The sequence below is a fragment of the Panthera uncia genome, chromosome D1 (assembly GCF_023721935.1).
Source record: "Panthera uncia isolate 11264 chromosome D1, Puncia_PCG_1.0, whole genome shotgun sequence".
NCBI classification, from domain to species: domain Eukaryota; kingdom Metazoa; phylum Chordata; class Mammalia; order Carnivora; family Felidae; genus Panthera; species Panthera uncia.
This window is the reverse complement of record NC_064808.1, coordinates 40,231,547-40,258,960: the sequence shown is the minus strand read 5'-3', so window position 1 is coordinate 40,258,960 and position 27,414 is coordinate 40,231,547. Positions and strand designations below refer to the sequence as shown.

The 27,414-nt window shown below is 36.1% G+C and overlaps 1 protein-coding gene and 1 pseudogene across 2 annotated transcripts in view; one reads left to right on the top strand and one right to left on the bottom strand.

The window, feature by feature from the left end:
- The window catches only part of PIK3C2A (phosphatidylinositol-4-phosphate 3-kinase catalytic subunit type 2 alpha), a 193,045-nt gene that overhangs the window by 23,758 nt on the left and 141,873 nt on the right, over positions 1–27,414 (bottom strand). For both annotated transcript variants that reach the window (XM_049617790.1, XM_049617783.1), the window contains 12 exons: positions 27,281–27,344; positions 19,941–20,084; positions 18,363–18,411; positions 18,072–18,282; positions 15,391–15,513; positions 14,163–14,330; positions 8,658–8,769; positions 8,127–8,272; positions 6,335–6,523; positions 5,614–5,707; positions 5,021–5,115; positions 4,490–4,670 (listed from right to left, as the gene is read on the bottom strand). In XM_049617790.1, the coding sequence (XP_049473747.1) occupies positions 4,490–4,670; positions 5,021–5,115; positions 5,614–5,707; positions 6,335–6,523; positions 8,127–8,272; positions 8,658–8,769; positions 14,163–14,330; positions 15,391–15,513; positions 18,072–18,282; positions 18,363–18,411; positions 19,941–20,084; positions 27,281–27,344 (1,576 nt within the window). The remainder of the gene's footprint in view (positions 1–4,489; positions 4,671–5,020; positions 5,116–5,613; positions 5,708–6,334; positions 6,524–8,126; positions 8,273–8,657; positions 8,770–14,162; positions 14,331–15,390; positions 15,514–18,071; positions 18,283–18,362; positions 18,412–19,940; positions 20,085–27,280; positions 27,345–27,414) is intronic.
- LOC125910966 (peptidyl-prolyl cis-trans isomerase NIMA-interacting 4-like) lies at positions 846–1,915 on the top strand (annotated as a pseudogene).

Sequence of the window (27,414 nt, the reverse complement as noted above, 5' to 3'; positions counted from 1 at the left end):
TGTGAGTTCGAGCCCCACGTCAGGCTCTGGGCTGATGGCTCAGAGCCTGGAGCCTGCTTCCGATTCTGTGTCTCCCTCTCTCTCTGCCCCTCCCCCATTCATGCTCTGTCTCTCTCTGTCTCAAAAATAAACATTAAAAAAAAATTAAAAAAAAAAAGAAAATGAAGATCTATTTTTAAGACGAAAATATTATGATGTATCCTGGACCCACTCAATTTTTAAAATGTCCAACTGTCAAATGGTCAAAAAGAAGTTCCCAAAGAATTAATTTATTATGTACCCATAAAAAAACATGAAGTGTAACTATATGTCTTGACACAAATTCTCCAAGTAAAAACAAAAAACAAAAAAACAAAAACCAAAAAAAAGTAAAATTACCCAAAGAAATTAAAGATCTAAATGAACAAAAAGACATCTTGTGTTCATGAAGTGGAAGACAATATTAAGACTACAGTGTTTTCCAAATTAATCTATAGACTCAACACAATTCTTATCAAAATTCCAACTTCCTTTTTGCAGAAATGTACAAGATGGTACTAAAACTCACACAGAATTGCAAGGGACTTCTGAATAGCATCCCCCCCCCCCAAAACAAACAAACAAACAAACAAACAAACACCCTTGGAAAAGAACAAAGTTGGAGGACTCATATTTCCTATTTCCTAATTTCAAAACTTACTACAAAGCTACAGTAGTTAAAACAGTATGGCATAAGGATAATCTCATAGATCAATGGAATATAATTCAGAGTCCAGAAATAAACCTGTATGTCTATGGTCAACTGATTTTCAACAAGAATGCTGAGATCATTCGTGGGAGAGAATGGTCTCTTCAACAAATGATGCTGGGAAGTTTCGAAGATGCTGCCCAAGGGAAAAAGCAGTTCCAGGAAAGGGGGGAAAGTGGGGAAAGTGGGGAGCAGCCTCTGGGAGTGACAGTTCTGACAAGAAGTCTCAGGGTCCCAAAGATGGTGGCAACTCAGTAAAGGTCAGACACATTCTGTGTGAAAAACATGGGAAAATCATGGAAACCATGGAAAACTTAAAGTCTGCAATGAGACTCAATGAAGTGGTCACAGAGTATAGTGAAGATAAAGACAGGCAAGGGGGTGACTTGGGTTGGATGACCAGAGGTTCCATGGTGGGAACATTGTAAGACGTAGCATTTGCCTTGCCTGTAAATGGGCTGAATAAGCCTGTGTTTACAAACCCTCCAGTGAAGATAATATATTATTATGGTTGAAGGGAGAAAATAAAACTATATGAAAGACTTGGGGGAAAAAAAGCCCAAACAAGCAGTGCTAGGAAAACTGGATAACCACATGTAAAAGAATGAGTTATCTCAAAGCATATTAAAAAATACTTAAAATGGATCAAAGATTTACATATGAGCAAAACTATACAACTCTTAGAAGAAAACATAGGTGTGTATCTTTGTGACCTTAGATTTGGTAACAAATTCTTAGATATCAAATGCACAAGCAACAAAAATAAACTTCATAAAATTATTAACTTTTGTGCAAAAGACACCATCAAGGAAATAAAAAGATAATTCAAGGAACAGGAGAAAATATTTACAAACAGTATCTCCAATAAGGGTCTAATATCCCAAATGTTTAAGGAACAACTCAAAAACAAAAAGACAAACCAATTAATTAAAAGGGGGGAGGGGTGCCTGGGTGGCTCAGTCAGTTAAGCAACCGGCTCTTGATTTCAGCTCACATCATGAGCTGATTTCATGGTTCCAGGTTCATGAGATCAAGCCTCATGTCAGGCTCTGCACTGACAGCATAAAGCCTGCTTGGAATTCGCTCTCTCACTCTCTCTCTGCCCCTCCCCCACTCTCATGCACACTCTAAGTAAATAAATACATATACACACACAAAACTCTTCAGGCAGAAATTTCTCCCAAGAAGATATACAAATGGCAAACAAACACATAAAAATGTGCTCAAAATCATTAATCAGGGAAATGCAAGTCAAACCACAATGTGATACTACTTCACACCCACTAAGATGACTATAATTTTTTTAAAAAGGCAGAAAATAACAAACGGTGAAGATGTGGAGAACTTGGAATCCTCATACAATGCTAGTAGGAATATAAAATGATGAAGCTGCTTCAGATAAAAGTTTGTTGGTTCCTCACAAAGTTAAACACAGAATTGCTTTATGACTCAGTGATTCCACTCCTAGGTAAACTGAAAAGAGGTGTTCAAATAAAAACATACACAAGCATTCATAGCAGCATTATTCATGATAGCCAAATAGTGGAAACAAGCCAAATGTCCATCAACTGATGAATGGATAAACAAAATGTGGTTATTATTCACACAATGGAACATTATTTAGCTATAAAAAGGAGTGAAGTACTCATATATGCTAGAATATAGATGAACCTTGAAAATATTAGGTAGTGGCGGCTGGGTGGCTCAGCTGGTTAAGCTTCCGACTCTTGGTTTCAGTTCAGGTTATGATATCATTGATCAAGCCCCATGTTGGGCTCTATGCTGGCAGCACAGAGCCTGGAGCCTGCTCTCTCTGCCCCTCCCTTACTCACACTCTCTCTCATTAATAAATAGACATTTTAAAAATTGGGGGGAGTGGAAAAGAAAAAAAAAATAGGCAAATTGAAAGAAACTGGACACAAAGGCCACATATTGTGTAATTCCACTTAAATGAAATGTCCAGAATAGGTAAATCCATAGAGAAAGCAGATTAATGCTTACCAGGGCTTGGGAGGAGGAGGGAATGAGAACTGAGAGGTTAGTGGGTATAGGCTTTCTTTCTGGTATGATGAAAATGTTCTGGAATTAGTGGTGGTGGTTGTATAACACTGTGAATGTACTAAAACCTAATGATTTAAAATGATGAGTGTTATGTGAATTTTTTTTAATTTTTTTTTTTAACTTTTTTTATTATTTATTTTTGAGACAGAGAGAGACACAGCATGAACGGGGGAGGGGCAGAGAGAGAGGGAGACACAGAATCGGAAGCAGGCTTCAGGCTCTGAGCCATCAGCCCAGAGCCCGACGCGGGGCTCGAACTCGTGGACCGCGAGATCGTGACCTGAGCTGAAGTCGGAGGCTTAACCGACTGAGCCACCCAGGCGCCCCAAGTGTTATGTGAATTTTACCTCAATAACAGTATGTGTGTGTGTTTCTATAAAAAATTTTTTAAAAAACAAAAAAACTCCAAACATTTATACATGTACTTGTATGTATATATGTGTAAAGTCATATAAAAGACCAGAAGGGACATAAAGCAAGCTATGAATAATAGATACCTAACAGAAAATGAAACTGGAAATTTTTTAATTTTTAAATTAAATTAATTTAAAATTTTAATTAAAAATTTTTTATTCTATGAGCTTCTTTATTATTTGGATTTTTTAAACATCAGCATCAACTCATACTTGCATTACTTTTTTTAATGTTTGTTTACTTTTGAGATAGAGACAGAGAGAGAGAGAAAGCAAGTGGGAAAGGGGCAGAGAGAGAGGGAGAGAATCCCAAGCAGGCTCCATGCTGACATCACAGAGCCCGACAGGGGGCTCAATCTCACAAACTACTAGATCATGACCTGAGACAAAATGAAGAGTCAGACTCTTAACCGACTGAGCCGCCCAGGCGCCCCTGATTTTTCTTCTTTTTGGGGGGCTGAGTAATATTCTATGGTAAATATATATACCACATCTTCTTTATCCATTCATCAGTCAATGAACATTTAGGCTCTCTCCATAGTTTGGCTATTGTTGATAATGCTGCTATAAACATTGGGGTGCATGTACCCCTTTGAATCTGTATTTTGGTATCCTCTAGGTAAATACATAATAGTGCAATTGCTAGATTATAGGGTAGTTCCATTTTTAGTTTTTTGAGGAACCTTCATACTCATCTCCAGAGTGGCTGCAGCAGGTTGCATTCCCACCAGCAATGACATGGATGGAGCTAGAATGTATTATGCTAAGCAAATTAAGTCAATCAGAGAAAGAAAAATACCATATGATTTCACTCATATGTGGATTTTAAGAAACAAAACAGATGATCATATGGGAAGGGCAGTGAAGGGAAGAGAGGGAAACAAACCACAAGAGACTCTTAATGACAGAGAACAAACTGAGGGTTGATGGAGGAGGGAGATTGGCTAGGTAGGTGATTGGGCACCAAGGAGGGCACTTGTTGTGATAAGCACTGGGTATTGTATCAAAGTGATGAATTACTGAATTCTACTCCTGAAATAAATATTGCACTATATGTTACTAAAATTTAACTAAAAAAAATAATAAATTTTTAAAAATCATTGATTTTCTGAGTTAGACTGCAAAAATCTTTCCCTGTGGTTTTAAACAACCTTTGAATTATCTGTTCAAAACAGCATAGGTGTAATTAGATTCCACTGGATGTCTACTGATAAAGAGTAACAATTCGTCAGCAGTGTAAAGATCCTTTAACATCAAAATATTTATATTCCCACTTATGGGTACATACCTGTCTGGCTGATCCACTAGCCTGCCTTACTTTTTCTGCTACTCCTCCTAAAAGCTGTACAAGTTTTGTCTGCTTCAAAAGTTCTTCTCTGAGTCCTTTTCCTCCTATTGAGAGGAGAGCACCCAAAACATGTTCATATCGGGCACCAAACTGTGCATCATGCAGGGCATCCTTGAGAAGCCTAATACAGCAAAATATTTATGTCAGCCACTTCTGAAAACTGGATAAGTGCTTCTGAAAAATCAACTTAGGTTCATTTTTTGGTATCCAGAATTTGTTTTAAGCTATATAAACAAGTAAAAACTTATTCATTATCATGGAGTTCTAACATGCCAAATATCTTTGCAATAAAGAGTCTTGTTATTTTTGGTTTTATTTCTAAGGACATAAAATTTAGCTTTGTAATGCCTTCAATAAAACATCTGGTATGGACAATAAGTAGTCTGAGCATACCATTTAGACTTTCAAAGTATATCATCTTTACAAATACTAAGAATGGAAATAAATTACTTAAAAAATTTTAAATCTTACCAATATAAATTGTGTGCTATCTGTATATTTCCCAATGCCCTGGACAGAAGGAAGCGCACTAATGAACTGTTCAAGTAAATTTCGTATTTCAAAGCCTATGCATGAAAGAAAGTAAGAATTACTAGTTGTCAAACCCATACTCCATTATCAGGATAAAATCATCAAAGGAGAAACTATAAAAAGCAAGTATTACTCTTGTTGATTTAAGGTAACACTGGAAAATGAAAAAGTGAATTAACTTAGGCTAAATTAATGAAATCAAGCAGAAAAGTGTAGATTTGGGAACAATAATTCATTACCTATATTTAAATGGCTAGGAAAGAAAAATTAAAGAAAAGCTCAAGCCTGGTTTGTTTGAGAATCTAAAAATCTGAGAATTAAAAATCCAGGTACATATAATATTCAAGTGGGGCAGCTAACAATAGTGGGAAAAAAATTCATACTATACCCAAATGTAATGTACTTCAACCTTCCCACAAAAGTACTTTTAATCAAAACAGAAGGGGGATGCTTTAGCAAGTTCCCTACTCATAAAAAAATGGGTGGAGTAAGGTGGGCAGGCAACCTAGTGAAAAAAAAAAAAAAAAACTCACCTGCACAAACTGTGGGAGAAGATCAGTAAGCTCATCATCACTTATGGCCTCAATCCAGGTCACAGCTATGGACCTCACTTCCTGATCAGCAAATCTAGACAAATCAAGATTTGATGAAAATCTATATTTCCTGAAACACAATCTTAATCTATACCTGACAAAGAAGACTCAAATAGCTCTTTATTCAAAAGCAATTTGTTTCAGCAGCCTTTTCTGTTCATAGATTCTGTACACGTGCTGTAATAAAACCATCTTTTTTGCACCCAAAAAAAAAAACCAAAAAACAATGTGTTTCTTCTTTTTTATTTTAGGAAGAAAATCTTACTGTACTATAAAAATTCAAATTCAGGACTGTTCACAAACCTTACCCTTATGAAAATTTTGACCCACATCATAAAAAATATAACAGATTATTAAAAATTTACAACTCTCTCTTTAGTTTTAAATGATGACATCTTTTTTATTTTTTTAAAGTAAACTCTACACCCAATGTGGGGCTCAAACTCACGACCTCTGAGATCAAGGGTACCATGTTCTACCAACTGAGCCAACCAAGCACCCCGTGACATCTCTTTTTAAGAACCTCAACACAGAAAATATGTTTGCAAAAATACACATTTACACATTTATATTGAATTGCTTTCATGTCCTACAACTTAATACACCTTACTGGAAAAACTGACAACAATAGAACAAGTACATTCAGTCATGGTTAACTTACTTTGAATCAAGTAGTTCCAATGCAGTCAGTGGGTTCAATGGAGGCCACTGCTGAAGCAGTGAGTAAGTTTTGGCAAGATTAACCCATTTCCAGTTTGGGGCACTTGCTAGTACTTTAGGAAGACAATTTGGATGTTTGAGGCAATAATAACGTTTCTCCCACAAAAAGGCTTTATCTTCTTTAGAAAGTCTGCATATATAATAGAATTAAATTACTTCTCAATATCATAATGATGGTTATAATTTCAATGATTAAAAATACAAAGGAGAAATTTATTCATTTTAGGACAGCCACTTCTTGGTAGAATCATTAATACTAACTTGGAATAGAAAAATGCAATGTACAGCAAACACCACTAATTTACCCTAATTTGGGGGATAGAAATAAATCATTGTGCCTTGATAAAAGAGTCTTAGTTATGAGAATGAAGGATAATTCAGTACAATAAAAATATTATTGGGCTCTAACCATATGCCAACAACTAGAAATCAGAATTGAATAAGCAGAAACCATGCTAAGAGAAAGCAAGGATTTCATCCATTTTATACAACTAAAATCAAATGTCATGCAAAAAAAAAAAATGCTATTTTAGAAGATAATTTTAGAAGATGATTATTCAGTTCAAATGAGGAATATTAAAAATAAGAAGTACTTGTTTTGGAGACTTAGTCTCAAAAACAAATGTTTATGTGACAAAATATTTCACTACTTTACCACCCATCCATCTACTTTTGTGTATACATTTACTGATGTATTCATTTTGTGTGGAGTACTGAAAAAAATTCAAATATTGCAAAAAGGTACACAGTGAAGTCTCTCCTTCCAGCTCTCCTCCAGTGGCAACTAATAAGCGTGCACATCTTCCAGGGATAGTCTATTTGTATAGAAGCATATACAGAGGTATATATGCTTTTTTTTCTTTATGTAAGTGGTAACACACGATATACACTACTCTGCTCCTTGCTTTCTTCATTTAACATATCTTACATATGATTACATATAGCTATAAGTTCATTCTTAATAGTTACACAGTACTCTATTGGATAAATATACCATAATTAAACCTCTATTGATGGACATTCCCTGTCACTCTCACAATAATCCAAATAAATACTGTAATGAATATTCTTGAGTCCAAACGCAAACATAAAAAGTTTTCTCTAAGGTATATAATTAACTGGAAGCGTAGCTGATAGGTTACAAACTACATACATTGTAACCTTTTATAGATTTTGCCAAAGTGCTCTCCAAAAGCCGTTTAGCCAACAGTATAATTCCCGTTTTTTGATATCCTCACTAACGCTTATATAGTGAGACATTTTTTCAACCAAGTGATGTGTATAAAATGTTATCTTGTATTAATTTTCATTTCCTTCATTACTGAGAGGTAAAACATCTTTTTAGATATTTAAAAGGCATTGTTATTTCTTTTCCAAAAAATTATCTACTCATATTCTTTGTCTACTACTAAGTTATTGGTTTTCTATTGAAAAGGTTCTTCATATATATTTTTTAGGGTTCTTTATATATTTAAAAAATTAATCTACTGATATTTATGGTAAATTTAGTTCTCAATGTTGTTTGCCTTTTGATCATGTGTAAATTTGACTTGAACACATTTCTAAAGTCTTATGTAGTCATACGGTCTTTTTATGTAATTAAAAACAAACAAAAAACTTCCCATGCCAAGAACATTACTAAATCATGAAATAAATCAGGGCATTTAATAAAATATTAATTTGAAATTTACTATTAGAAATACCCAGGCAAAACAAAAATCAAACGAGCATACCCAAGTGATGAGTCTCTATGAAGAATATCAGAAAGTTTCCCTTTTGTATCATTCTCCAATGTTTCTAAGTTGTGTTGCTGTATAAGGCTTCTGTCAACTTGAGGAGTAGTATAAATGACATCAAATGTAGGAGAAGGAAAATCAACCTTAAAAATTTAACAGAAGTTGATGAGATTGAAGCTAAATAATCCACATATCTCCCACATTAATTTGTCTTTGAAAAAACTGATTTTTCTTAGCCATCAGGGTGATTATTACATTGAATACTGAATTAATGCTTTTGTCCTTTTGTTGAAAGTGATTGCCATCGTTGGTAATTCTCAAAAGCACATATATTGCTTGGGATGGGTACACTTTTTACTGTTTCTCAGAAATAGGAAATGGTTTATTAACATTTAAATAGAAGATAAGCCATAAGATCAAACAAGATCAATTATGCTACTTTAGTAACAATCCAAATAATGGTACACATAAACATCTTAATAAGAAATTTAAATTTAAATCTCTCCATGTATCAAGAAGTACCATTACCTGTAACACTATTCTTTCCATCACATACCCTTTTTTGGGTATTGTTCCAGGAATAGGATTTGTATGTGACGAAGTCCAAAGATATAGAAGCTTGGTTCCACATGTTAAAAACCTTCATGAATATAAACAGAAGAATACCGTAGTTTTCATTTAAAAACTTCAAAACTCACATCACACGGTAATGAATTTTAAATGCTGGTATCTAAACACCAAGCATACATTCGATAAAAAGAGTATCATCTTTAAGAACATATCAGAATCACTCTCCACAGTGTATGAATACTGTAGGTAGGTAAATGTACTGCGTGGGGGTTGGAACAAAGGGAGAGGAGAGTGAAAGAATGTATCTTGGGAGGAATGGGTTTGTGGATAGAACACAAAATGGTAGACTCAAAGTCATCTGCCCCCAAAACAGCTATTATAAATAGAAAGGTGAAGGATAGTCTTTGAAGATCATCTACAATGGAATACATCTCAAGATATCAGTTTGGATTACAGAACGGCTCCCTGACTTTTGCCATAAGAACAAAACCACATGCCAATAAAAAGCAGGGGCGGGGGGGGGGGGGGGGGGGGGGGGGGGAGGATGTTCAGCTCAGGTCATGAACTCATGGTTTCAAGCCCCATAGGGGGCTCCATGCTGACAGTGCAGAGCCTACTTGGGATTTTCTGTATCCTTCTCTCTGCCCCTCCCCCATTCACGCTGTCTCTGTCTCTGTCTCTCTCTCTCTCTGAAAATAAATAAATAAATAAATAAATAAATAAATAAGCAAGCTTTTTAAAAAGAGGGGGGGCACCTGGGTGGCTCAGTCTGTTGAGCATCTGAATCTTGATTTTGGCTCAGGTCACGATCCCTGCATTGGGCTCTGTGCTGAGCACGGAGCCTGCTTAGGATCCTCTCTCTTTCTCCCTCTCCTTCCCTCTGTCCCTCCTCCCCACTTTGAGCTTTCTAAAATAAAACAAAAAACAAACAAACAAACAAACAAAAATACATGGCAAGAAAACCAATACCTACCTCATAGCAAAGCCACTAAATGTTTTAGATGAGAAGTTGTATGGCAAATATTTGGGGCCTTTGGGTCAATCTGTTGCAGAGACTCAACTCTGCTGTTACAGTGCAAAAGTAGCCCTGAACAATACATAAATAAATGTGTGCTGTGTTCTAACAAAACTATATTTACAAAAAATAGGCAGTGTGTTGCAATATGCTGACCCTTGCCCTAGACTATAATTTATGGCCTACTTTTTGAGAGATAGAGAAAAAGCTGTGTGAGCAGGGGAGGGGCAGAGAGAGAGAAAAAGAGAGAATTCCCAAGCAGGCTCCATGCTCTGTGTAGAGCCCGACACAGGGCTCAATCCCACAACCCTGGGATCATGACCTGAGCCAAAATCAAGAGTCGGACACTCAACTTAACTGACTGAGCCACTCAGGTGTTCCACCACTTTACAGCTCACTTAAATTAAAAACAGTTACCAACAAGACAATAATATATGTTTACATAGACGAAATTTCTGAAACATGAGATATATTAAAGCAGATATACAAAATAAACTTCAAACTTTATTCATTTTATCCAAACAGCAAGTCTCCTTTCCAAAACTGGACTCCAGTTTTCTCTTATAGATTAAAACCCTTTTAATCTCTGACACATTACATTTTATATTCTTCAGATCTACCCCTCACCCTTAACTAGATTATTTTAAGGCAAATTCTGATCCTATTATTTCATCTGTAAATACTTTTATAGATCTCTAAACAATAAACACTTTTATTTTAAAATAAGTAAACACCATTATCACCCCTAAAATAATTAACAATAATTACTTAAAATCATTGCTATCTAGTCAGTATTCAAATTTCCCTGATTGTCTCACAAGCTATTTTTTTTACAGTTGGTGGTTTGAATAAGGATCCAAACAAGATACAACATTTGCATTTCACTGATGTCTTTTAAAAAAATTTTTTTTATGTTTATTTCTGAGAGACAGAGACAGTGTGAACAGGGGAGGGGCAGGAGAGGAGAGAGCGAATCCCAGGCAGAATCGCAAGCAGGCTCCCCTCTGTCAGCACAAAGCAGAATCAGGGCTCGAACCCACAAAACTGTGATTTCATGACCTGAGCCAAAACCAAAAGTCAGACACTTAACCAACTGAGCCACCCAGGCACCCACCGTTGATGTCTTTCTAGGTATATATTAATTTAAGGGTCTAACTCAGGCCTGTCACCTGGTTTTGTAAATAAACTTTTATCAGAACAAAGCCACACTCATTCATTAACGTACTGTCTCTTGCTGCTTTTGCTTTTGTGACGGAGATTACAGTTAACCCGTGAATAACACCCTTGAACTGTGCAGGTCCACTTATACATGGATTTTTTCAATAAATACAGTACTTGGACACATGGGTGGCTCAGTTGATTGAGCGTCCAACTCTTGATTTTGGCTCAGGTCATGATCTCACGGTTCAGTTTGTGAGATTGAGCCCCGCATCGGACTCATAGTACTGAGCCTGCTTAGGAGTCTTTCTCTCCCTCTGCTCCTCCCCTGCTCGAGCTTTCTTTCTCTCTCAAAATAAACTTAAAAAAAGTGTTCTTTTTAATACAGTACTATAAATGTATTTTCTCTCCCTTATGATTTTCTTTTCTCTTTTAACTATGTAACATATATTGATATACAATTTATGTGTTAGTGGACTATTTGTTATCAATAAGACTTCTGGTCAACAGCAGGCTACTAGTTTAGTTTTTGGGAAGTCAAAGTTACATGCAGGTTTTTGACCTCATGGGGAGGGGGAAGGCACTGCTAAATTCCACAATGTTCAAGCGTCAACTGTATTATGATCTGCAAAGCCTAAACTACTTCCATCTGGTCCTCTATACAGAAAAAGTCCGCTAACTCTTATTTTAAACTATACATTCTTTTGTTTATCCTCTGCCATTTGTTGAAGAAACCAGGTCTTTTGTTCTAAGAATTTTCTATATCCTGGATTTTACTGATTGTATTCCTCTGGTGTCATTTAGGATGTCCCTTTATCTCCTATATTTTCATAAAATAGTAGTTAGATCTAGAGGTTTGATCTGATTTAGGTTTAGTTATATGGCGAGAATACTTAATTCTTTAAAGGTAGTATTATATACTACTTTGTATTATATCCATAAAGAGGCGCACTGTTTGGTTTATCTCTCTTTCTGTGAAGTTAAGGTAATCAGTTAGTTCAGGCACAGTCTAAACTATACATTATAAAGTTCCAGAAAAGGGAATCACTTAATGGTTTTAAGCAAGCACTGATAATCAGTGTGTAAATTAATGGTTTTTAACCAAGAGTGATTTTGCTCCCAGGGGACATGAGACACTTTTGGTTGGTAACTAGGGAGTACTATTGGCAAACAGTACGCAGAAGACAGAGATGCTGCCAAACATTCTACACAATGCACAGGACAGTCTCCCACAGCAAAGAATGATCCGGCCCAAAATGATCCGGGAGATTCTGTGTCTCCCTCTCTGCCCCTTCCCCACTCATGCTGTCTCTGTCTCTCAAAGATGAATAAACGTTAAAAAAAAAAAAATTTTTTTAAAGCTTATTTATTTTGAGAGAGACAGAGACAGCGCAAGTCAAGGAAGGGCAGAGAGAGAGAGAGAGAGAGAGAGAGAGAGAGAGAGAGAATCCGAAGCAGACTCCACACTGCCAGCTCCGAACCCAGCTCAAACCCACAAACCAGGAGATCATGATCTGAGTCGAAACCAAGAATCAGATGCTTAACCGACTGAGCCACCCAGGCACCCCAAACATAAATTATTTTTAAAAAGAATTTCAGAGATGCCTGGGTGGCTCAGTCGGTTAAGCATTCAACTTTGGCTCAGGTCATGATCTCACAGTTCATGAGTTTGATCCCCACATCGGGCTCTGTGCTAACACCTCAGCCTGGAGTCTGCTTCCTGATTCTGTGTCTCCCTCTCTCTCTCTCTCTGCCCCTCCCCTGTTCACACTCTGTGTCTGTCTCTCACTCTCTCAAAAATAAATAAATATTTTTAAAATTTTTGTTAAAGAATTTTAAGAATAGGATATATGATCACTATACTATAGTAAGTTAACTGAATTACAGTCATTAACACTTTCTTTCTACATGTATTAATGTTTAATCATCTTCCCTTTGAGTTTTTCTTGAATGCAAAGACCTAACATTACCTACCTAGATCAACTGTACTACTCGGCAAAGTTTCAAGTTTAATGCCATCTGCTCACTGTTTTAACAGCAGAGTGTTGGGTGCAAACTATTTAATTGTCTAACAAAAATCAATTGCCCTTCACCTTACTCTCTTGATTTTTTAAAGAACATTATGTCATTCATCTAAAAAAACAAACCCCATTTACTACTAGACAACAAAAGTGGCAAAAAGTGATTGTACTTCTCTATGAAACAAAGATCCCTGCCTGGTACTTTCAAGAGCAAGAAGGTTTTCAAAATGATTTATTTATAAAAATTAGTGATAATGATGCAATTACATTTAATTTTCTTACATAACTGTTCTCTAACACTAACTTATCACAACTGAGAGCACAATTCCGCTCTTTTGTGTGGCTAATATTCTGTTTTAGAGTAATTATGGATTATTTTTAGCAAAAGATTCTAAATACACATCCTTAATAGCAATATCTTCAACTGTTTTTCTCTAGCCTTTGGTGGTTCAGAATTATTTCAGATATCAAATAAAATTTAAGCCTACCTAAAGGCAGAGAATTAAAAAATCTTATACTGCCTCCTCAAATATGAGGGAAGCAACTAAAAGAAAAATAGGGGCGCCTGGGTGGCTCAGTCAGTTAAGTGTCTGACTCCTGGTTTCGGTTCAGGGTCATGATCTCATGGTCCATGAGTTCGAGCCCTACATCAGCTCTGTATTGACAGTGTGAAGCCTTCTTGAGATTCTTTCTCCCCTGCCCCGGCTCCGCCCCTTCCCTGTTCACATTTTCTCCCTCTTGCTCTCAAAACAAATAAATAAACTTAAAAAAAAAAAGAAGAAGAAAGAAAAAACGAAAGAAATAAATGCTATATTTAAGCACATGGGAAAAGAACGTTCAAGAACAAATTTTGTGAAGTAGATCAGTCAGATAAAGAGAAGGAAATAATGTACAGCTGTAGACTCTCTGAAACTGGAGAAGGATGGGAAAGTATGAGAAGAGGAAAAAAAGAGAAAAGGGAAAATGACTATTACATCAATAACACAGTGCTTTGCATAAATGACAGAGAGTGAACTGGCTGCTGCTTTTCTCTGGAACAGTGAGTGGCAAATAATCCTCTGAATACCCAGACAGATATGTTCAAACTATAGCAGAATAACTTTGGTTTCTTCTGATCTGGGTCTCTGAAATGACCTCCTTTTATCACACTGGAAAAACAGGCAGCTTATTATTTCATGTATGTCATTGTTCCCCACCCTGTCCTCTAGCCTATTCTGATGCTGCAGATGTGTCCATAGTAACTCACCATTACAACTTAGTAATACTTACCGTTTAAAGTCAAAAAGAGGTAAAGAAACTTTGCCCAAAGCTTCTGGCCCCTTTCTCTGCTTATTAGAATCAGGGGAACTTCCACTGCTCTGATTTAAAATTCCAAAAAGAGTAAGGTGAAGAAGTGATTCTAATGGCAATTGTGATATCTGGATGGGAAAAATGATTCTAAGGGGGGAAAAATGTATTAATAGAAAAAACAAATTAGATCAAATATGAAATTTAGTCCATTAATGAGACTGACAAGTTTAGATATTTTATTTGACTTATCAAATAATCTTTACTACCGAGTAACCTTTACTTAAGCAGCAAGCTTGGCCAATATGCATTATACAGAATCTTAAAACAAATTTCATTAAAATTTCAAGTATGTAACATCTCTCAAAAATTTCTTAGTGCCTCTACTCAAGTCTTGGCTAGTGTCAATTTCTAGGAAAAATAATAGTCATTTTTATTTCCTTTAGGAGAAACTAGATGAATGTTTATGAGTATTTCAGATTTGGATATACGTGTGCCCATATACACACAAGCTGACATATATGTTTACCTTATTTGTTGTTAAGTCTGAAAGTCTCACTTTCAGTGGTCACTGAAAGTCTCACTGAAAGTGGTCACCGAGTAGCCATAAGATGATAAGTGTTGGGAAAAAAAAGACACTTTTACCCATATGTAATTTTGTATTTGGTTGTTTTCAGAGATGCATTATTTTTGTAATTTAAAAAATTAAAAAAAAAAGAAAAATAGGAAACCACTTCATAAATGCAGAATGAAAAGTAAAAGCTCTGCTATTATCTATCTGCCTAAATAATGATTCCTGTTTTAAAAATATTAACAGTGCAAAATATATTGTATATGGATTTAATTTTTTAAGCTATTAACCAAGAACTAGGTTTCATATATACAGTATTATAGAATACTAAACTAAGCAATGTTATACAAACCATCTTTCTAAAATTACACATAAATTTATAGTTTTAACTTAACAAAAGTCTAAGAATTAATGGCATGTTTCTGCAATTTAACAATATGTAGTTTTTTAAATAATATTTCAGATTTTTAAATGAGAATTTGGCTTTTCTATAGAATAATATCTAGAAGAGACCTTAAGATGTAAGAATTTAATGGATTTTAATGGAAATTGTAAAAAAAAATGAAACCCTAGGATGCATACATGGAAAAAAGTAAAGACAGCATACTGAAAGCATAAAAAGCCAAAAATTTCACTTACAGTTCATCCCATTTAATAAGATAGAAGAAATTCTTATACGTGCCAACCTTCTTTGATTGAATAGGTTTAAAAAGATCCTTTCCGTTGTGAGATAGGGAACATATCAAGTAGTATTTTTCATAACTAAGAAAAGAAACATTTTAATTTGATTGTTATTTTATAATCCAAATGCATAACATTAGCCATTCTTCTCTAAAAGTGACTATTATATGAAATTATTTGTTCACCAGTCATTTGAATTTTTGGAAAACATATGAAATTTAACTATTGCAAATTCTACAAAAACAGAGAAGTAGTATAGAAAAGGGAATACGGAAGGCAACATATACCTCCAGGTGCTAGTCTTAGGGGTCATGCTACAGAACTTAGCACCATTTTGTGCTCAATTACTAGCTTTAGAAATGGATATTCATTTCGAGGTAAATTCTTAGAAGAAAAAATATAAACATTATCTTCCCTAGGTGATATTTTCCTTTGCTAAGCCACTGAAATTTAGTTAGTTAAGCATACTAATGGGGCTTGGGCCTGACTTGCACTGAGCCAGTCTTTCCAATCTATTAGGAAGCTTCCATCCATGGAATACATGCTATTGTATTCTCATTAGACAGTAAGGATTTAGCCCCTAATTGCCACAAATACAGAGCTGGTTAGATACAGTCAGGCAATCTTGCAGAATAGGAGCCTTAGGTTCTACTAGATTCTAACTTACTGCTAGGCTTACACATTAACCACTTTGTTCATATATGCAATCTATTAATCATTTAAAATATATTTCAAATTCTAAATCTCATTGGTTCACAAAAGACCCCTAGCTGTCTCTCTTTTCTTCAGCATTTTACTTTCTTTCCATCTTATCACTGCAGTTTTCTGTATTGTCTTCTACTGAGTATTTGTCCTTCTCATTAGTATCCCAAAATTTGTGTGTATATGAGTCTGTATGGAGGATGTAGAAGGTATTATCCCTGTAACATTTTAAAGAATAAAATACCTTCACATAGCAGTAGTACCCATTTAAAGACAAGTTCCTAAAAGGCAGAGATATTTTGTTGCCTTGTTTACTGCTGAATCCCTAGTACGAAGAACACTGCCCAAGATGGTGCTCAGTAAATATTTATTGAATGAGTTAATAGATTGTTTTCAAGTAGTTATATATTACGTTAATCTAAAACTCAATTTAAGCAGAATTTATGTTTGGTATCTCTTCACTAGGCTTTACCTTACTTTATAGCATTGTTACTATGAAGCTTTCATTAAAAATTTGAATTCAGGGGCGCCTGGGTGGTCGGTCAGTCGGTTAAATGTCGAACTCTTGATCTCGGCTCAGGTCATGATCTCATGGTTTGTGAGATCAAGCCCCACATTGGGCTTTGTGCTGACAGTGTGGAGCCTGTTTGGGATTCTCTCTCTCTCTCTCTCTCTCTCTCTCTCTCTCTCTCTCTCTGCCCCTCCCCTGCTCATGCAAGTGCGCATGCTCTCTCTCTCTCTCTCTCTCTCTCAAAACAGATAGTGCTAACAGCTCTATCTCTATCTCTGTGTCTCCCTCTATCTCTGCCCCTCCCCTACCCGTGCTCTGTCTCTCTCAAAAATAAATAGAATGTTGGGGTGCCTGGGTGGCTCAGTTGGTTGGGCGGCCGACTTCAGCTCAGGTCATGATCTTGCAGTTCGTGAGTTCGAGCCCTGCATCAGGCTCTGTGCTGACAGCTCAGAGCCTGGAGCCTGCTTCGGATTCTGTGTCTCCCTCTCTTTCTGCTCTTCCCCCACTCGTGCTCTATCTCTCTCAAAAATAAACATGAAAATTTTTAAGTAAATAAATAAATAAATAAATAGAATGTTAAAAAATTAAAAATTAAAATAAAATTCAATAGAGGGACACCTAGGTGGCTCAGTTGGTTAAGCATCTGACTCTCAATTTCAGGACAGGTTATGATCTCATAGTCTGAGTTCAAGCCCTGCGTCCAGCTCTGTGCTGACAACACAGAGCCTGCCTAGGATTCACTTTCTCTCTCTCTCTCTCAAAATAAATCAACAAACGTTTTAAAAAATTTCAATAGAAGAAATATGCCCTTGTAGACTCCAAAGCCTAGCAATCAGTAAACAGTAAACTACTAAAGAGAAAAAAGTACACTAAAGCCTAGTATCATCACACTATTTCAAATAACCCTGATTCTAAAGGAAAGGCTGAAAAACAGCAGTCATAAATGGACTCATTTGTTAATTAGCATTTACCTTTGTAAGTTTAAACATCTATTTTCCTGCCTTCTTTGATGTAGTAGGAGGGATATTTTTTACCGAAACAGTTTCAAATAGCTCTGTAATTTTTTTTTTTAATGTTTGTTTATTTTGAGAGAGAGAAAGAGTGTAAGAGAGAGTGAGTAGGGAGGGGTAGAGAGAGAGAAAGAGAATCCCAAGCAGGCTGCACCCTGTCAGTGCACAGCCCTATGCAGGGCTTGATCCCACGAATCTTGAGATCATGACCTGAGCTAAAATCAAGAATCCGATGCTTAACCAACTGAGCCACCCAGGCACCCCTTCTCTGTAATTTTTATGAAAACCACAAAGGTATGTGGTAATTCTTGTATCATCAATTTAAGTATCAACAGAACAGGGGATGCTGACATTTTACAAGATTAGAACAGTTTCTGGGTTAAGCTGTATATATTTTGTTTTAAACAGTTACTTACTTTGATACCCAATTACTTGAAATTCCATGAGCAGCAAAAATTGTAAACTGGAGCTGTTCTGTTGTTGTCCATGCTTCCTTAACGTTCCTATTACTTTGGGCACAGTCTGCAGGACTCCTACCAGAATTTGCATGGAGTCTGAGAAGATCATAAATTGCTGCAGTTAACTGGTCCATGCTTACTTGAACAGGATTTTCAGGATTCAGTGATCCTAGATTTAAAGAAATTGTTAATATAATTCCCCAAAGAAGCAAAAATTATTGCTAAAATTTAAAGAACTTAAAGACATACCCCTAGATGAACTCTTACTAGGGTCTCCTTCTCCAGACAGTGAAGTCACCTGCATACATACATACAAATTAGTTGGAAAATTGCCCATGATATAATATAGAATGTTTACCTTTAATTTCAATACATTTAATTAAATGCTTGATCAGGAAACCTCCCAAAAGTTTCTGCAGAATAAAACAAAACAAAAATGTAAAAAGAAAGTGAAACCCCAAACCAAATAACGAAATGATTACTATCAAGAAAATCAGAATAACTGAAAATTAGTGCAAAATATAGAAACTCAACAAAATCTGCCTCATTAAACCAGTTTAGTAATTAAGATTTGAAACCCAAAAGCGATAAATACACTAATGATACTTTATATTCTATTAGTTGCTTTACTATTAGTATGATAAGAATATCCCTAAAGAAACTACAACTCTATTTATTACCATTTATGGTCTCAAAAAAGCTCTTACAATTATTTAAATTGAGCTCTCCTCCTACTCCCCGCTCCCTTATCCAGCAAATGACTATGATGAATAGAAACCTCAGATAACATTAGGACCATGGTATAGTGGATCATTTCCAAGTTATTTCATATATATATTTTTTTTTTTAAACAAGCACATAATAAGAAAGAAAGGTAAAAGAAACCCAAATTTCTACATATCATATATATAAGCTCTCTATGAGCCTAGAGTATCTCTTAGATACCAGTTGAGGGGCATACCATCAATATAACGTTTCCTTCCTTTAAATTTATTGTGTCTTGGGGTGCCTGGGTGGCTAAGTCAGTTGAGCGTCTGACCCTGGCTCAGGTCATGATCTCGTGGTCTGTGAGTTCAAGCCCCGCGTCAGGCTCTGTGCTGACAGCTTAGAGCCTGGAGCCTGCTTCGGATTCTGTGTCTCCCCCTCTCTCTCTGCCCCTCCCCCACTCATGCTCTGTCTCTCTCTCTCTGTCAAAAATAAACATTAAAAAAAATTTTTTTTTTAATTTATTGCGTCTTGTGATCCACCTTCTCTAATCCTACCATCAGAGCTATGAACAACCCTATGAACAGAGTTAATTAAATCCTCATGAAAATACCATAGGAAGAGCTTTCACAGTATGCTATCAAGAAAGGGCTCCTAACCTGGTTGCTTCTGAGGCATTAAGTCACTCTTAGTGAGGCTTCTGGGAATTTTCAACAGGAAAGAGATATGGCCCAATGCAGACCTTACCCCATGGACAATCATGGACATCTCCATCCAGAAGGACAAATACTAACCATTACCACCCAGGTTCTGGAGCTCAGTATCTATCTTGAAACTTCCAACCAACTCATTTATGCCACAGTTCCTCCTCTACACGTAAAAGTTTCACAGTTTGGCATCTATGTATTCAATATTAATGCTGACAAAGCTCTTCTGAGGGAGCCGATCTCCTCTTAGGAATTCCCAACTTTACTAAGTGACCAAATCTACTCAAAAGTAAAAGCCAAGGTTGAAACAATAACATTTTGTCTAACAGAAGCAAAAATCTCCCAGTTTAAGTGATACTCACTTAAGTACATACTTACATGTAACAAAATGCTAATATACTAAAAAAATACTCACATCAGCACTTTTACTCCTTGGAAGATTGACTGCTCTCTTTAGCTTCTTTACTGATTCTGTAATGGCAAGAGTCTCTACACCATCTAAAGCACTACAGATTTTTCTTACAGCTTTAATTACTTGATCTACTGCTCGGTGCTGGTTCTTTAAAAATAAAAAGTAAAATAAACATAAGTATGTGGAATTTAAAGGATCAGTTTCAGAGATGAAGTCAGAAACCAGACATTTTAGATGTGCTTAATAAACAGATATCCTTTACTCTTTTGTGATGAAAAACAAACAAAATACCTTTTCACTGACCTATTTTATTTTGAATAAGAAAACTTGGGTCTGATTTTCATTTTGCCTGACACAATTATTCAGATGCAAATGCCATTAATTTCATACTTAGAATAACTAATAAATCATTAACAAATTACTAAGTCATTAAAAAAAACTGGAGTTATTTTTTATTCTTACTTGGGAGTAAGTTCCACATTAAAAACACCAATCCTTCTCTCCCTCCTGCCAAAAAATTTGGTATCAAAAACCAAGTTCTTCAGAGATTGGCTGCATATTAATAACATTAGGCAGCAGTTAGTAGACATGAGTCAACTTTTAAGCAGGATTTGCATCTATACAACCATTACTTTTTAAGTTTTATTGGATGAAAAAACTTTCTTGAGGACAATCCCTCTGTAGTATTTAATCATACTTGATTTCACCACAATTCAAAAGTATACATGTACAAATATATTATAAAATCATTTACCTGATGAGAATGATTTAAAAATCTCTCTCCATTCCTCCATCATTTTAAAATAATGTTTCTTATCTCATTAAGAAACACTCTTACATAAAGAATTCATCAAACATGTATGCCAAACTTACATGCCAAGTACTGTTAAAATGGGCTGAAATTTAGTACTGTACCATCCCTTAACAATTTAAATTTTTCCACCTTTGAGGGTTGGCAACCAGAAACTGAATGTTCCCTGTACCTTTATGCTTCAATGAACCCACCTCATTTGCTCAAACATCCAATTACCCTGCAGTCCTCAGGACCCAACAATCTGTTTTCTAGCTCCCCATTTTTGCTTACTTATATTTCTGCTTACTTTTACTCCTACACCTTCATGCAAAAACCTTTCCAGTGTTGAGGCTCAGGTCATTCTCCTATACTATTCTCCATCATTTTTTATGTGCCAGTTACCAATTTATTGTCAATTAGTTCCAAATCAATCCCCTTCTTTGCTCTACTTTGTGATACTGGAACTAGACCTATATTTTTCCTTTGCCAGCCGACAAAATGTTAGGTTTGGTCAACAGAGGGCACCTAAGGGACACTCAGGCAATAGCAGCATGAAGACACTTCTCATCAGGGTTCCAGGCCTCCTCTTTTTTTTTTTTTTTTTTTTTTTTTTTAACTTCAGCACAGGATCCCAGTGGTCCTCAAAGACCAGTTCCAGCTATACCCTCAGGCCATGGTCTCCCAATCTGACAACTGTAGCAAGTCTCTTTGCTATAGGCATCCTCTGTGCTCCTGTGATAGCCAAACCCTTTTAGAAGAGGCTGGAATTCAGCCTGGGCGGGGGGTGGGGAGGGTTCTACCATAAGTCCTACAATTCCTTCACTATCCATTGTTCCTCAACCTAGAGGTGATAGCTGCGTTTTTATGTCCTATTTCTGGACCCCTTATAGCATGGTTGGCAAGCTTTTTAAAAAGGCCAGAGAATAAAATGTTTTAGGCTTTGTGAGCCACACAGTCTCTGTCACAATTCAACTCTGCTATTATGGCATGAAAAGAGATACAGGTAAATACATAAATGAGTATGGCTGTGTTCCAATAAAACTTCATTTACAAAAATTGGAAATAGGCCAGATTTTGTATGCAAGCCATAAAATGCCAAATCCTGCCTTAGAATCCTCTTTTGCCCTTTGTAGTAATTAACCACCTTTTACTAATTAACAATTCTTTAAATTTTCCTGTTCAAATTACTACTGTATTTTCTGTCCCCTGACTTGACCCCTGATAGCCTGATCTGCCTTGTAATTGGACATGTGGTCATTTCCTCCACTGCATGCCATATTTTTGCTCTAGATATTCACCTGACTTTCTACTCTATATCCTATAATAAGCCTCAGTTACATAAATGTCCACGTGGAAAATTCACAGCATCTTCAACCCCAAAACTGTACCCTATGAGAATCTTAACCACAATATTATAGTCTGATCACAATCTCCTTTGCCTCCAGTCCCCACACATTCATTTCAACTAAACTCATTCTTTGAGGTCATAGCCTTCTCTTCTCTGCTTCTTCTACCAGGCAGCTGAGCATTTTCAAAGAAAATTCAACATCCCCAATTTCAGCAGGAAACTGCACACCACTTAACATTCCTTTTACTTGTTCTTGGTCAGTTCTCTTTCTCATTTTTCTTTACTGCTCCTGTAACTTCATTTTAGTAAAATAAATTAACACCTTATCTCTAGAAAATTAAAGCCAGGAGAAATCAAAACTTCCGCAACTTCCTGATTTTTCCTAAAACCTAAATTAAAACATATATCCACACAAAGACTTATATGGGGGGGGGGGGGTGGTTCACAGCAGCATTATTCATAACAACTAAAAACTGCAAACTGTCCAAAATGTCCATTATTTGGTGACCAGATAAACAAAATATGATATATCCATACAATGTAAGTATTCAGCAATAAAAAAAGGAACTATGGATTCGAATCACAACTTATATACTACAACATGGATAGAGCTTAAAAACGGTATGGTATGTGGGAAAAAAAAAATCAGGTATTACATAGGGTATGATTCCATTTACATGAAATTTCCATTAAGGGGAAATCTACCGAGACAGGTACTAGATCAGGTGTTATTCAGGGGTTGGGCTGGGAATGAGGAATGACTGAAAAGTAGTATATGGAAACCTTTGGTAGTGACGAAAATGGTCCAAAGAACTGGATTGTGGGGATAATTATACAACTCCATGCATTTATTAAAAGGAATCCTTGAATTATATATATTCAATGGGTATACTTTATGGTATATAAATTATACAATAAAGCTGTAAAAAAACTATGGGGAATATATGACAGTCACTATTTTTTTTAGTCATTATTTTGTGTAAGATGGTCCTAAAGACATCTGCGATAAGACATTCATTAGAATACAGACCTTAACGAATTGAAGGTTAAGCCATGCAAATATCTGGGGGAAGAGCATTAAAAGTAAAGAGAACAAAAAAGCACAAGGATCCCAGCTGGGGAGCATACCTATAGATCCACCAGAACAAAGAAGGAAAGTGTTAGGAAGCCAGATCAGAGAGGTAGTGGGGTCAGAATACATAGGGCCCTGAAGACACAATTAGGGATCTGAATTTTACTGAGATGGCAAAGAGGATTTTGAAAAAGGGGATAACATAATTTAGCATCTTTTAAGAGTTTATGAATTTTATTAATCTTTTCAAAGAGCCATCTTTTGTCTTTTTCTCTTTTACATATGCTATCTGTGCTTATTATTTTTCTTAAAAAACCTTTTTGTTTTGTAATAATTTTATATTTACAGAAAAGTTGCAAAAACAGTACAGATAGTTCCTCTAAGATAGTTAGAAAGTCCCTTTAAGAACATTAAAGGAAACTGGGTTAAGTAACGTAACCATGTTATATTTGACAAAACTAAGACGTTAACACTGGTACATTACTATTAACTGAACTGTACTTTAGTCAGACTGAACCAGTTTTTCCATTAATATTCATTTCCTCTTCCAGGATACAATCCAGGATGCCATATTGCACTTAGTGACTTATTTTTAAAATATCATTTTGATTCCCTGTGGAAGAAAGACTGTAGAAGGACAAGGGTAGAAGCTGAGAGAGCTGTAAGGAACTACAGTTGACCTGAGAACAACACAGGATTGAACTGCTTGGGTCCATTTATACGTGAATTTTTCACAGCATAAGTGCTATAAATGTATTTTCTCCTCCTTATGATTTTAACTTTTATTTAAAAAAAAATTTTTTTTTTTAATGTTTATTTTTGAGAGAGACAGAGCATGAGCAAAGGAAGGGCAGAGAAAGAGGGAGACAAAGAATCCAAAGCAGGCTCCAGGCTCTGAGCTGTCAGCACAGAGCCCGATGCGGGCTTGAACTCCTGAACGGTGAGATCATGGCATGGGCTGAAGTCGGGACGCCCGACTGACTAAGCCACCCAGGCGCTCTTTAACATTTCTTTTTTGCTAGCTCACTTTAGTACAAGAATAAAGTATACATACAATAAAAGTATACATACAATAAAAACAACATACAAAATATGTATTAATAAACTATGTATGTTATCAGCAAGGCTTCCAGCCAAGGGTAGGCTATCAGCAGTTAAATTTTGGGGGAGTCAGAAGTTATAAACAGTGGGTACCTGGCTAGCTCAGTCAGCAGAAGATAGGACTCTTGATCTCAAGATTGTGGGTTCAAGCCCAATGTTGGGCCTAGAGCTTACTTAAAGATAGACAGATGTTATATACAGATTTTCGACTGCACAGGAGGTCAGAGCCCCTAACCCCCATGTTGTTCAAGGGTCAACTGTGTCATAACTATTGTAATTGACTAGAACTGTAGCTTTGGTAGTGATAAAGAGTGGTCACATTCTGAATGTATTTTTAAAATAGAGCTGACAAGAATTAGATAGATTGTGGGATATAAAAGATCTTTTTCTTGAGAAATCAAATACGACGTCAAGGTTTGGCCCTTAGCAAAGAGAAGGATAGAGTTGTTATTTACCAAATAGAGGAAGACTCATAAATAGATATGAAGGGTAATATAAAAAATTCAGTTTCATGAATCTTAAATTTGACATGTTAATGAATTAGACATTCATATAAAAATGTCAGGTAAAATATATTTGAATCTGGAGTTCAGGGAAGAGGTTAGTCTGAATGTATAAATTTCAGCCATCAGTATATGTAGCGTATTTAAAGACATGAGATTAAGCGAGATCACCTGGAATGTGACCACAAGGGAAAAGAAGAGATCCTAGAACTGAGCCCTATGGTATTCTGATGTTTAGAGGTCAAAAAAATAAAGAGACCATAAGCAGAAAGCCACAAGTGAGAGAACAGAGCAAGACACTGGAAGTCAGAGAACCACAAACATGATACACCAAGAGGTCATGAGAGTATTCAAGAGGAAGAAACAGCCACCTCTATTAAACACTATAGAAACACTGAGAAAAATAAAGACCAAGAACTTATTACTGAAACCATGATCATGAAGTCCTGATCTTAGGTGCAGTTTCAGGGAAGTGCTGAGAATGAAAGCCTGATTGGAGTGGGTTCATAAAAGAATGGAAAGAGAGGAAGTGGAAGCAATAAAAATAGATTAACTTTAAGGAATTTTGCTGCAAGAAGAAAAGAGAAGTGGAGTGGTTGCTACAGGTGGATGTGGACTTTTTGTTTTAAGATGGAAGATATGCCCAGGGCTGTCCTTAAACTCTTATTTTCTGTACCTGCAGTAATTTTCTTGGGGATCTCCTTATGGCTTCAAAATACCAATTATATTCTTATGATTCCCATGTTTACTACCTCCAGGCTGGGCCTCTTCCATTAAAATCCAGATTTATATCCAACTGCCTACTCAACATTGCTATTAAGGTGACTAACAGTCATCACAAAGCCCAAAATTAAGTTCTACATCTTCCATCCAAATCTGCTCCTCTCACAGTTTCTTCCTCTCCCGCCCCTTCCTCCCCCTTCCCACTATCTATGGCTAGCAAAACATCTTCCTAATTGATTTGTTTCCATTCTCGCCCCCCTCCCTCACTCTATTCCAGCTAGAAAGACAGATATATCAGGCACACTCCTCCTCCCCTAGACAACCAGATAGCTTCCTCCTCTCCTCCAGTTCTTTACTCAAATTTACCTTCCTAATGAGGTCTCTTCTGAATACAAATGTTGAAATTGCAACATTACCCTCATTTATTTTTCTCTATAGTGCTTACCACCTGATGTAGCATATATTTTGTTAGTTTAATTGTCATCTCATGCAACTAGAGTGCAAACTAAGACTTGGGATTACAGTTTCTTTTGTTCACTACCATAGCCTTAGCACCTACAACAGTGCCTCATGATGAGGAGATATTCTGCAAATATTTACTGAATAAATATGTTTATATGCTGACAAGAATATAATAGTAGCTGGAAATCTGGAAATAGTCATCCTACACTATTTCTTTTCTTACATCTCATTACCTACCAAAATCTTACCAATTTTATCTCCTAAGTATTGTTAATCAGTTCCCTCCTTTTGCCTTCATCACACTCATTATCTTTCACTTGGACTACTATAAAAAACTTTCCTAAATAATCTCCCTAAAACCAATCCTGCCAGAAGTAAATCTAGTTTCCACAGTACAGCCAGAGTAATTTCAGCTCAGGACTCAGAAACAAGTCACTCAACCCATCCCACCCCTTACCCTCAGCTAAAAAGGGCTAGAGCAGGGGTGAGTAAACCTTTTCTGTAAAATAGCAATTAATAAATAGTTTAGGCTTTGCAGGATATATAGTATGTGTCTCAACTACTCACTTCTAGGATTAGAACACAAATGCAGTTATAGAAAATATATAAACAAATGGGTGTGGCTGTGTTCCAAAATTATTTATTTACAACAGAAAGTAGACTGGATATGGACCTCTAAGCTAGAGGATAGAGTAAAACTCCTTAACATGGATAAGGTGGTAACTTATGTCCGGGTATCTCCAACATCATCTGCCAACCTTCACTTCACACTCTACTCTGTTACAGAAGTGCTTCTACTTCCACATATGTATCACACCTATGTGCTTTTATTCACATGTCCTTCCCAACCATCTTCTTCTAGCTAACCCATACTGTTGACTTGAACTAGGCAACCTCCCTTCTTAGAGGCTTTCCTTGGAAGTCTCAAGTTGGAAGAAGTGCCCTTCTCTGATCTCCCAAAGAATCCAACGCATACCTCTATGCTACACTGAAATTTTGTTTAAATCCATCACTAGTTTTAAGTTCCTGGTAGGTGGGGACTAGGTCATCCATTTTCGTAACTCCAGCATCTAGAATATAGTAAACATTCACTTCTTTTTTAAATTGAACTGAAGGTTCCTCTTAGTAATAAAGCTGAAGTGAGGTGAAGTGCTGACTCAAGCAATATTGAAAATTTCTGTTAACAAGTTGGGTCAGAAAACAAGTCATCAAACATCAACATCAAGAATATTGTTTAAATCGTCCTTCTAAAATATTTCATACAATACCACACTAATATTTAAGATAGAACAGAGACAAGAATCCTTAAGTCATCATGCCAAAAGGTGTATTAAGACTTACTTCAGTTTGCAGAGCCAGGTCCACTTGGTGGTGGTAAGAATCTAAAAGTTCGTCAACAGGGTATCTGAAATAAAGAACAGTTACTGTGGCTGAAGGATACTATATACAGAAATGATTGTTTTATTCACCAAAAT